Raw genomic sequence first — 12,833 nt, forward strand, 5'->3', positions numbered from 1 at the left:
CAGGAGACGTCTGCGGCGCCATGTGGGTCATCTCCTTGGCCAGGAGATTGAACTTGTGTCGCAATGACTGGCGATAGCTTGATAGTGCTGAGACTTTAACCTGTGCGCCACCAGGGAGGGCCCATGTGTATTTAACTTTATAAGAAACTTTCAAGCTATTTTCCCAAGCATTTGTAGCATTTTACCTTCCCCAAGTATGCAGGAATGTTTCAGCTGGTCCCTCCTTGCGGAGTACTTGGTACTGAAAATCTTTAATTCAGGCTAACCTGATAGGCTAGTGAAGTGTCATATCCATATGGTTTAATTTGCATTTCCCTGATGACTAATGATCTTAAGAATCTTTTCATTAGCTGCAGATATTTCCTCTTTGTTTGATACTGCCAAATCCCTTTCCGGAGAAATTGTGCCAATTTATAAATCTACCAACAGTGTCGTCTTTTAAAAGTGTTTTTCAATTTGTTATGTGAAGAGCAGCATCTTGTTTTAATTTGCATTTTTTACTACTAATGAAATTGTGTTACCCATAGGCCAAAAGGGAACCAATGTTAGGAAATTCTTAAGCTATTTTCAGATCTTAGGCAAGATTCCTGCTCAAACTGGTTTGTGCCCAGTGAGCATGTACAGACAAAAGCAGTCTCCCAGAAGGAGTAAACTTAGACTCATTAACATCCTTTAACAAGTTAAACACCCCATCCCAGAGGCCAAACGCTGCTGCCATATTTTCTCATACAATGTGTTAGAACCATGATCTCGTCTCTAACCTGAGCAGCTCATTAACCACGCCCCCAAATAACCATCAGTTGTCCTTTATTGCTATGGTCTCCAGAGAAGTCAGGCAGAGAACATGGAGAGCTAGCTCCCTGTCTCCTTGACTCAAGTAATCAACTCCCTTTACCATGGTTAATTGGTTTGGTCTGAGCTATAGGTGGATACACACCAAGCAATGAGCCCCTTCAGTTTGTGAGTTTGGTAAAAGTTGAACTTAAAACAAACAAACAAACGAAAAACCCAAACAATTTAGTGCCTTATATTTTATTCTTTTTTTTTTTTTTATAGAGGCATGTTTTTTTTATTTATTATTTGTTTGTTTGTTTTGTTTATACATGCACTGGGTACAGTCAGAAGCGTGGGAGGGTGAGAGAATTCACTAGAGCCAGAGCGGGGAGCAGAGCAGGCAGAAGGACCGAAGTGCACCGCTGAGGGGAGCAGTGGGCGGCAGGAGAGGTATGCGCGCCATGTGGGACCCTCCTCTGGTGGCCGGGGAGCAGCCGGGGATCGAACCGGTGCTGCAGAGGCTGCGGGCAGCTTCGCAACCCAGCGCTCAACCACTGCGCCACCCGGGAGGCCCTATTCTTTTATTAATTCTTTGTTCGTGGTCTTTACCCTGACATATAAGATGCAAATATTTTCCCAGCTTTCTGCATTTTAATTACATAAACTTTTCCAGGTAGTCAAACATAGCAATCTTTTGTGGTTCCTTTCATTACTTTTGTGCTTAGAAAGTTCTTGTCTGAATTCATTTAGATGGTTTTAACTTGATAAATATACATATTAGGGGGAGGGGTGTTATCTCTTGGTAGTCTTAGCTCTAGAATTACCACAATTATCCAAGTAGGATAACGTCTTCATTTTCTATCAGATTTTTTTCTTTTTTAAAAATTGATGTATAATTGACATATGACAGTTTCAGGTGTACAACATAATGATCTTATCTGTGTTTATTTATTTTTTTAATGTAGCTCATTAAACCAGGTTCGCGCTATTTGATACTAAGGAATATCAAAGCATCTACAATATCAAAGCATATCCAGCATCTACTATGTTACAGGAAACAATTTATTTCTGACCTTTAGAGATTTGCTATGCTTGATAAAGGTGCGAAGCTCTGATTAAGTGAAGAACTTCCTCAGGATATCTGGATTCTCAGGGATAGAAGCCTCAAGTTAAGACTCAAGAAAATAGTAGTAAATCCTACCCCACAGTGATTGTGTTCCTGCCCACTGAGGTTGCTGTGAGTGGCCTTACCTCAAAACTCTTAGGCATAAACCGCGTCTGACTCCAGTTTAAGACCCTAGACTGCCTCCCAGTATATACATCTTTATTAAAAGAGATTTGGGCTTAACCCCTATAACCTTGTAACTGGGAACTGTCCAAAGAACTTCTGCTATGATGGAAACGTCATATTCGACTATCTTCAGTGAAGTGGCCACTAGCTATACATAGTTATTGAGCACTTGAAATGTGGCTATTGCATTTGAGGAAATGAAAATTCACATTAAATCAGTAAGTTAATTTATTATAACACTGGTTTACAACATTGTGTATGATTTAGAAGTATAGACTCACAACATTCACATACACTTAATTTTAACTTAGATGTGCACACAGCCACATATGACTTTTTATTGACCACCGTGATAACTATTGACTGGTTTGTCTATAATTTGCATATACTTCTTGGATCTCAGTTTCACTATTCCATTATCATTGCTAAAATCAAAATACTTTTGATTTTGTCAGGCACTATACCTGTGAGTATAGTGGTAAGACAGTTTCTATTCTAGACTTACAATTTTTTTTTTAAGATTTATTTATGTATACAAGAACTGGGGTGGGTCCTCCCCTGGTGGCACAGCGGTTGAGCGGTGGGCTGCGAAGCTGCCCGCAGCCTCTGCAGCACCGGTTAGATCCCTGGACGCCCGCGAGGGTCCCACATGGTGCGACAGACCTCTCCTGCCTCCCTCGCTGCTCCCCTCAGCAGTGTTTGGTCGGTCTGCCTGTTCTGTTCACCCGCTCTGGCTCTGGTGAATTCTCTCACCCTTCCGCGCTTCTGACTGTACCCAGTGCTTGCATAAATAAACAAACAAACAGATAAATAAAGTAAATCTCTAAAAAAAAAAAACAACTGGGGTGCAGGCCAGAGGTGCGGGGGCGGGTGTGTGTGTGTGCGGGTGTGTGTGTGTGTGTGTGTAAGAGAGGATTCACCAGAGAGTGGAGAGCAGAACAGGCATATCTACTAAAATACAATGTTGAGGGGAGCAGCAGGCAGGCAGGAGAGGTCTGCTGCGCCATGTGGATTGCTGTTGACCAACAATCACTGCAGTGCTGGCGATATCTTGATAGCACTGTCTTTAACCCCTTGCGCTACCTCGGAGGCCCTGCTAAGCTATGTTTTGCATCTTATCCAGTTGGCTGTTAGGAGCTAAAGACCTTGAGACCAGACGGGTATGGACTGGGGCACACAGCCTCCACGAGATCTTCACTTTGTCCATGGTCACCACCCGCATGCCCATGGAACTGCAGCGGGGCAACAATAAATGGACCACACTCTGATGGACAAACGGACTTCAGCCAAGTCGACTCCTCGCCCTCTCAGCCAGTAAAATTTAGTTCCTTTGTTCACAAACCCCAGCCCTTAAACCTAGGAGTTCCAGACCCCTAGCCCTGGCACCTCGGAGACTCTCTGGCCTCAGATGTCTCTGGGGAGTTCTCTTTCAGGCTTTCACTAATCACTAACTCCTTGCCTGTCCTCACTGATGCCCATGGAGCCTTCCTTCCACTAACCCCAGGGCCACAAGAGCTATTTATTTCCCCGGCTTGGGAACAGGGGCCCTCAGTTCATCCTTGAGATCCCCAGAGGGGTGGAGCAGTGGGCAGTGGCTGGTTCGCTCCCAGTTTATCTGCCTGTGCTCCTCGAGGGTGGGACTAGGCTGAGGTCAGTCTAGTCATCAAAGGTGCCTAGCGGGCCGGGCCACTCCCTTGTCTGGTGACAAATAGCGGGAGAGTCAACTGGGGGGTGGTGGTGGGGAGCGTGGTCAAGCTGATCAGGATGCCCACAGCCACGTGGGAGGAAGATCCAGAGGCCAGGGAGGGCGGGAGGCTTCCAGAGGGGCAGGTCTGGGAGGCCACGGCACCCTGCCCGGTGGTCCCTGGATGTCAGGAAGTTCCCGCCACCCCGAGCACTGTGGCCTCCCCACCCCCAACTACCGCCGCAGGGTCACAAGATGGCCGCTACTTCTGTGGGACTTTCCGCGCAGGCCCCGGGGCTGGTGGCGGGCGCCGCAGGCTCCGGCAGCGGCAGGCAGGAGAGGTAGACCGAGCGGCAGGGCGGCCAGGCCGAGAGGAGAGAAGAGGCGGTTGGACGAGGGAGCAGCGGAGGCCAGTGCGCGTGCGCGCCGGGGGCCTGGGGGAGAAAGGGAAAGCCTGGGCCGGAGCGTGGGGGCGGGGGCGGGAGGTCAGGGGGACGCGCCGGCCCAGGCATCGGGGCCGCGCGTTGGGCCTCGGCGCGGCGGCGCGCGCTCCGCCGGGGAGTTGGGAGCGCGCGCGCGCGCACGCGGGGCGGGCCACGAGCTGCCGCGGCTGTCCGGGTTGCTGCTCTCAGCCGCGGGCTCCAGCGCTCCGGGATCGGCGCCTGTGGAGGGAGCGGCCGGTAGGCCCGCATCCCGTCGCGGAGTTCGAGGCCCGGCTGCTCGGCCGCCTTCTGAGGTGCCCCGGCCGCTCTGAGGGGCGCGGCGGGCTGACTGGCCCCGGGCGCGGAGACCGCCGGAGACGAAGCGGACCTGGGCTGGCTGTCCCCGGGAGCCGGGAGGAGGCCGAGGGGACCATGTCCGGCAGGATCACCCCCCTTTCCACCACCGAGCGCGTCATCAAAGGTGCCTAGCGGACCGGGCCTCGACCTGCGGGAAACGGCACTCGGCTGGGTGACGGCTCGGGGACCGGGGCGTGCGGGGGGGGCGGGGGGGGCGGGAGGGCGGCGAGGACCCAGGCGGTGCCGACCCGGGGGGAAGCCCGGGCGGTGCGGGAGCGGGGGGGACGGGGATCCCCCTCGGCCTCGCTCTCCGGGGGCCTCGGGCGTTTTCTGTTGCACCTGGATCGCAGCTGGCGGGAGGTTGCGAATTTTTCACCCGTAGTGTCGGACTTCCAGGTAGGGTGGGAATTTCTTCTCCCCCACACCCCAAAGGGCCTGGATCCCATCCTTTTTTTTTAAAAAAAGAAATGATTCCTCTTTTCTAGTCTCAATCTGGGGAAGCCATCTAGTTTAGACTCTTCCAAACAAGATCTTTCTGCCGTTCCTCTTCTTTGGGGTCAGATTTTTTTTGCCCTTCCCCACCCCCTTTTTAGGACCTGCACCGTGTACCTTTGGTCATCACTTTCCAGATCTTCACGTGTCACCGCTATTATTAAAAGGAACAGGATGATGACATTAATGCCGACAGATACATTTTGTGATGTTTGAAAGACATTTACAGATCTCTTGACGTGATATTGGTGTTCTATATTATTTTTGGCCACAGAGACTTGGAGAGTGATGTTTTCTGATTCAGATGTCCAGCATAAACTAAAATGTTCCTAACTAATTCTTCTAGGGTTTTTCACTATAGTTGTTTTTGCCCTTAAACTAAGAATACCAGTTTAAACCTAACCACTAATTTATGTGCTTCTTTTGTTCAGCCATAAGACTTAAGTACAACTCTGCGAGGTTTAACAATCGGTTTGAAAGCACTATTTTGTAAGAAAGGAATATACCCCAGACCAGCTGTGTTAGTGGCTTCTGTATAAGGGAGTTAGATATAAGTGGGGGGAACTGTTATAATAGTTTTCTTTTTTTCATTTTGCCAGTTAGAAAGGGGAAGGAAATTAAGACTAGTGATAAAAATACATTTTTTTAAAAAGTGGAAAGCCTAGTGAATATTCAGTGAGGGGGGAGAATTTTGGTATGTAAGTTAGGTTTTTTTCCTCCTAAAAACAAAGTATCATAAATGTTGATTATCTACAGTAGTGTGTAACTTTTTGTAACCCCCCCCCCCCCATGTTGGTTATCTACACTCTACAGAGTGTTTAGTAAACATAATGGGATTTTTTGGGACTCACCTATCTAGCATTTGTCTGAAATCATTAGGGGTTTAAGTCTATTGTTCATTTACCTGACTTTTCTTTTTTTGCTAAATTACTTTGACCATCTTAATGCCAGTCTTTATAGAACATGATCTCTTAAGATTCAGAACATACTGCATAACCTTTTTTTGATAGATCAAGGTCATCATTATGTACATTTAATTTCTGTCCTGTGCTGTTAATATGGCCGGTGCGTTCTGCTGTATAAGGGTGTTGGCAGTTTCCTTGCACTAAAATGACTCCTCACTGCTATACCAGTTTAGGGCTTATGTCTGTTTTCGGCTTATCTTCTCCAGTACTGTTCTCTGTCTGTCAAAATATGCCCTTCCTGCTTTCTCATTTGCCACTGCTAGGCTGAAGTAGGCAGGAAAACCAGATCAACCAGAATTGTGTGTCAAGTCAGAATAAATAGGATTCTAGTGAAGCTTAGTGGCAGTCCTCAGATCTTTCTAGAGTCTCAGATTCCAATCGCCATTGTAATGTGTAATTTCCGCCATAATATGCCATTTTAGATATAAAGAAATTTTAACATGACCCTTTTAGATTCTTAAGTATAGCAGTAAAGTAAAATAAAACGTGGTTAAAATGCAGGTTCTGGTTTAATGCTTGGCATGGCATGCTCACAGTTAAATGAAAACCATCATCATAGTCTGTGTGATTCAGATTTTTTGGGGGGGGCAAAATTATAAATTATTGTATACTGTATGCCTTTAAGAGTCCTCTAACAAGCAAGTGATTTCAGGTCCTTAGAATGTGTGGATTTATCTTGCATATAAAAACTTTAGCATAAGAATTTGATCAGAGCAGTTTGAGCTTTTCAGTGAAGTTGCTTTTTTTCTGGGTTTTTCAGAGTTTGAAATAGTTGAAGTTTCTTCTGAGAAAGTAAGGTGTCAGTTTATATATATATTTAGCTAAGGTCCATTGTATTTGGGTACCAAATCCTGATTTGTTGTTGTTATCTTCTCTGGCCAGAGTTGTCTGCATTTATTTACAGTTGGAAATCTTTTTCTGAGGTGAGACCACACCCGAGTTATTTTTGGTTCTGTCATTTCCGGTTAACTTTCAAGTTGATTTAATTGTTTTGTTTGAGCAGATTTTTGAGAGGATTGGGTGGGTGGGAGTGATTTGTTAAGTGTCCTTTAAACAGCAACTTTTCTAAAATGAAACTAGACTAGACTGGGGGTCAGAAAACCTAGGTTTTACTCCTGCCTCTGGGGCATATTTTGACCTTGCTTTTTTTTTTTAACCTTGCCTTTTTTTTTTCTTTCAATAATCTCATCTGCAAAATAAGGTTAATAATACTGTTTGTCAAGCATCTGAGCCATGCAAGTGACATAAGGGATGTGAACACCTTAAGACAAGATGCTGTTATGAAACATGATAGTAGTTTGATAATAGATCGCTTCCTACATAGGGATTGATGGAGAGCTCATAACATTTGATCAAAACTATCAAAATTAGAACGTATATGAAATTGTAACATAAATAAAGAAACTGTTCTCAGTCAGGAAATTACCTCTTTTACAGTATATAAAGGATAGCATGGAAAACAAGGTGAAGAAAGATCCATGCAGTTTGGCTTAGTAGCTCCCTGGCAGCTGGTTTCTTCTCTAGCAGTAGAAGGTATTTATTTAATGTCAAGAATATAAAAATACCTAAGATTTCACTCATTCATTAAATGTGTCTGGAGAGCCATCTGCAGTATAAGTTACAAGGTGCTCATTTCTTTCTTTTTTGTTTTAAAAGTAATATTTTTTGTGAGCCTTTATAACAGTGGTATATTCTGGGTCCCACACTGATGTCTGGGGCGGAGGACTGGAATTCAAATGATGACATCAAACCTAAGCTTGATTTTTTAACCCTGTTTCCAAGTTTCTTCTCCCTTTTGACAGTGATTTTTGTAAAAACAGTTTATTCCTCTGAGCTCAATCTTTTCAGTAGCAACGAGGACATTTCAGTAGAAATTACATGATAGATACAGAGAATCCATATGCTGAATAGGGTTTAATAGAACAGTCAAGCTTTTTAGTAAGAGGCTGACCTATGTCTCCTGTTCTCAGTGGAATCCAGATATATTATATATATATATATATATATATATATATATATTCAGAGAAGGTGCTGTGTCATTTGTAGCACACACTGGAGGTCACAGGCTCTTTAATACCCTGCTGCTGGGAATCGTGTGACTGATTTCTTAAAAGATTTTTTATAGCCAAAAAAAAATATTTTGCCAACAAAATTTAAGTTAACATTTAAAGATTTTATAAAAGATCAATTCTGATTTTCCTCATTATCATACTTGAAAAATGAAATCACTTAGCATGAATAATTGATGCAAAATTTCCTTGTAATGGTGGTGAAAGAAAACTGCACATATTTAAACTGTATATAATATTAACAGTCATGGCAATTACAGCTTCAAATTAGTACTAGTTGGGGCTAATAGGTACAAAGCTTATTAGGCCCAGCATATCAGAAAGAAATACATTTACGTCATCAGAGAGTTAAAAAAATAGTGTGAAGACCCTGTCAGTTACCACCTCTTTCACATGATTTTCTTAAACCAGGCTGAAAATATGTAAAAACAGTCATAAATATATACATATATACACATGTGTTATATATATTATCATTCTTACAAGAATAGCAAAAGTGATGCAAAATCTTCAGTGTGAGATTATGATTCAGCTACATTTTACAAAAATATGGTCTGAGATGGCAGTAATCCCAGTTAACATCCTGGGTTAGATCTCTTCAAGAGGGACTGATAATTTATACAGTCAGACTTTAAAATTTGTAGATAAAATTAGTTCAGTACTGCCACTGAGAAATACTCTTAACATATAAAGCTTCCAGGCCACAGTTTGATGGTCTGAAGTATCAAAGTGGTTTGATGAGTTGGTTTGTGGGCACTTAGGAACATTTGCCTGTCATCTTTAAAACAGGCTTTCAGTGTATCACTGAAATTTTTGGAGTATTTTACGAATTCTCTCTTTCGGTGTTCCAGTCCTTTAAGGTCAGGTATTGATATTTCTTGAAGATATTATTCATGGTAGCAAGACTTTTTTTATTGCACTGGCTGTATCCTTGATTGTCTCCAGAAACCTCACTGTCATTGATCTCATCTGGAATCTTACTGAGAACTGGCTTAAGTGCTTGTGCCTTTTCATTTAGGTCCTGGAATTCTGGCTCTGGTCATTCAGTAATACACTCTTCTACATCATCAGTTGCCATTTGAAGAAGAGATTCCGTAAAATTAACTTCTACACTTTTTTTCTCTAAAACTTTCATAGTAATGCCTGTGTGAGCCCTGGTTTTCTTTTTCAGCTTAATGAAAACTGCTGTCGGTGTCTGAACTGCAGACAGCTTTGCTTGTTCTAGCTCATTAAACACAGGATATGTGACTGCACAGAGGTGCACAGGAGCCACGGAAGTAGTTTCAGCTTCATTTTCATCTCTTCCACTGTCACCCTCTCAAGGGCCAACTAGTAGAGGAAGTGCAAAAATTATGAGGAATCTTTGTTTGCTGCAGAGTTTCTTCTCTTTTTTTTGGTGACAAAAGAAAAGGCAAACAAAATACCGCGGCATTGACTTCATTTCCCACTTTTGGAGCCCTCTTCAAATCCTGGATCCCTTCAAAGATTTTAAGAATAGTATGGGCAAAAGTTGCTATTTCTGTTAAAGGGCAACCCCAGTGTGAAATGGGTTGCCTGACTGGGTCTTCACCCATGCACTTAACTTATAATAGACTCAACTGCAGGGTACATACAAAAAGGGGTAATAAAGGGTTTATTTACAAAAAGAGGAAATGAAGAAATGAATAACTCAGGGAGAAAGAGAGAGAGAGAAATTGGCTAAGGCGTCCTACCATTTCTGCTGAGCTGGAACCCCAATAGCACGCCGAAAGCCAATGAAAAACCAAGGACCGCCAAGGCCCACATATCTGGTTATATACCAACCCTGGCTGCTTAACTCCACCTCTGTTCCCAGCAGTCCTCCCTACCGTGGTGATGACATTATGGGATTTGTAGTCCTTAGTGTCTTGGATCTCCTTGTCTGGGGTGGGCATGGGGTCCATAAAACCTGTTTGTGGAGTTTGTTCAGGACATACTTCCCCCCAGCATTTCCGCAAGTATGCATTAAACCCCATTTCTATTTCTAATGCCTATGCCTTATGTATTTCCACAGTTCCTGTCCCTTCCTTTTTCTCTTATAATACCAAGTATTTTAAAATTTGAAAGGCAGAAAGTTAAGAAAACAGACTTTTCATATCTTCCCTCCTCCAGGAACAACTGTTCTTAATAGTTAATACTTATTTCCATTTACTGGTATATTTTGAATTAAAGGGAAAGTGGATCACATGTATGAAAGCTTTCATTATGTTTCATTATGCAAATAATATTTTTATAATTTTACTTAACTAATGATGGCTTCAATCAACATGAAGCTGACTTGAAAGTACTTATATTCTTATTTTGGTTTTTTATATTTTCAGTCATTTGCTACAACTCCAATCCAGAAGAAGCACTTTCAAGTATAAATTTTCAATGTGAACAAGTCATAGTGTACATATCTGTTGAATTTGTCAACAATATTTGTTTTACATTATGCTTAGTTTATCATTGTAATTAACAAATTGCTAAGCTATTTAAACATTGGAAATCACTGCTAAGCGAGATTCATACTTCTCAATGGAAGTCTGAAACCTTGGAAAGGACATCTTAAACAATTCTTTTCTTTTTTTTAATAGAGGCATGCTTTATTTATTTGTTTGCTGGTTTGTTTGTTTGTTTTGTTTATACATGCAGTGGGTACAGTCAGAAGCGCGGGAGGGTGAGAGAATTCACCAGAGCCAGAGCGGGGAGCAGAGCAGGCAGAAAGACCGAAGTACACTGCTGAGGGGAGCAGCGGGCCGCAGGAGAGGTCTGCACGCCATGTGGGACCCTCCTCTGGTGGCTGGGGAGCAGCTGGGGATCGAACCGGCGCCGCAGAGGCCGCGGGCAGCTTCGCAACCCAGCACTCAACTGCTGCGCCACCGGGGAGGCCCTTAAACAATTCTTTTCTGAGCAGGAATGTTGATGTTCTTTTTTACTCATAGGTAATGATTGTGATTTAAGCCTTATTAAGACATTTCATAGTAAAAATTTTTTTCCCATGAAGTACACATTATCATATTTTGTAAATTAAAAAAAAAATGTTATTGGATCACTTGAGAGAAAAATTCTAAGGAGTCATTTGTTAAGGCGAATTAAAGAATTAAAGATCTTTCCCTAGTCAGCCTTTGGTAATAGAAATAGAGTATCTTTCCATTAAAGTGACATTTTTGAAAAAACTAGTGTTAGACATATTTATGAAAGACAAAACCACTCAGCTAATTCTGGTGTTTGTAATCATTTTGGGCTTTGCTGCTACTTAATTGCTAAAGGTCTAATAAAAGTAAAAGGGTATCTTTCAATCATCATCCATTAGCATAATCATGAATAGACTATAACACCGTTTCAAAGTTTCAGTGTTAAATTTTAGGTGCATTTAGAATTGTAAAACAGTTCTAAAAATTTCAACCCAAATGTGCTAGTCATTTAAAATCACCTGTTACTCAGATGCATATGGAGAGAACTTTTAGTTCTCTTTATCCAATTTTATTTTACTGGCATACTAGATTTTTATCATGAAATCTTTGTTTCTAGGGTCTTTGTTTATTAATAGAAGAGGGGTTAACTGTGTAAATAGGATCTCTAGATTGGGTGAGAAAGATATATTGTATATGCTAGCCAAGATGTAACGATCATTATTAGTTTTATTGAGTGCTAACAATCTGTGATAATTTTTGTGCAGTGTCTAGACTATGTCATCCCAAGAGACTGAAATTCTAAATGAACTAGACACTGGAGATAATTTAAGAATTCATTCAAGAATTACCTATATAATCCTTGCCAAAAGTGTTTAACCTGACTAATCCATTTTGTGGGATTTTCTACAAGCCAACTGGTCTGAACTCTTCAAAGATGTCAAAGTGATGAAAATTTAAAAGGCAGGTGAGCTATTCTAGATGAAAGAAGAAGAAAGAGAAGTGATAGTCATATCCAGTGCCTGATTTAGGAAAATAAAAATAAAAAGGATTTTGGGGGACAACTGGAGAAATTTCAACATATAGTGTATTCTAGATAGTATTGTGTGAGTATTAAATGTCTTGGGTGTGATGATATGGTATTGTGGTTAGAAGGGAGAATGTTCTTATTAGACCATAACTGTTTGAAGTGTTAAGGTAGAAATGTCATGATGTCTGCAATTTGCTTTCCTAGGGTTCAGGAAAAAAAAATATGTATTTATTGAGAGAGAAATCAAAACATTTACCATGGTGAATGTAGGTAAAGAGCAAATGGATGTTCATTTGACCTATTCTTTCACTTTTTAATAGGATTTCAATTTTTCAAAAATAAAAGTTGGGGAGATTAAAAAAGTACAGTTAAGAAATTCCTTGAAATTGGCCTCCCTGGTGGTGCAAGGGCTTAAGCACCGCACTATGAAGCAATATGCAGCCTCTGCAGCACGAGTTCTGCAGCCTCTGCAGCCAGCCAGGGAGAAACCCATATGGCGAAGCAGACTTCTCCTGTCTCACTGGCTGCTCCCCTCAGCAGTGTATTTCAGTCAGTCTGCCTGTTCTGCTCCCCACTCTGTCTCTGGTGAATCCTCTCTCTCTCTCTCTCTCTCTCTCTCTCTCTCTCTCTCTCTCTCTCACACACACACACACCCCCACCCCTGCATTTCTGGCCTGTGCCCCAGCTCTTGTACACATAAATAAATAAATCTTTAAAAAAAAAAAAAAAAGGAAGAAGAAGAAAAATTCCTCGAAATAGCTAGGCTTGGAAAAGGCTACCATTATATTTGAGAATTTGGAAAGAAGAAAATGAGTTTTAAAGTACATTGTTCAGGGC

The 12,833-nt window shown here is 42.3% G+C and overlaps 1 protein-coding gene and 1 pseudogene across 2 annotated transcripts in view; one reads left to right on the forward strand and one right to left on the reverse strand.

Annotated features, from left to right (window-relative positions):
* Positions 1-4,603: 4,603 nt before the first annotated feature.
* PPP3CC (protein phosphatase 3 catalytic subunit gamma) overlaps positions 4,604-12,833 on the forward strand; it is a gene marked incomplete at both ends in the record, with an annotated part of 52,738 nt that continues 44,508 nt past the window's right edge. Inside the window, one exon of the mRNA XM_084245052.1 lies at positions 4,604-4,652. Coding sequence (XP_084101178.1) covers positions 4,604-4,652 — 49 coding nt within the window. The remainder of the gene's footprint in view (positions 4,653-12,833) is intronic.
* LOC311178118 (programmed cell death protein 10-like) lies at positions 4,657-10,022 on the reverse strand (annotated as a pseudogene). The gene is made up of 4 exons: positions 10,010-10,022; positions 9,479-9,573; positions 8,826-9,383; positions 4,657-4,867 (listed from the first exon to the last, which is right to left on the reverse strand). The product of its transcript is annotated as a programmed cell death protein 10-like (transcript).

The sequence above is a fragment of the Talpa europaea genome, assembly GCF_964194135.1.
Source record: "Talpa europaea genome assembly, chromosome: 10".
Classification (NCBI taxonomy): Eukaryota; Metazoa; Chordata; class Mammalia; order Eulipotyphla; family Talpidae; genus Talpa; species Talpa europaea.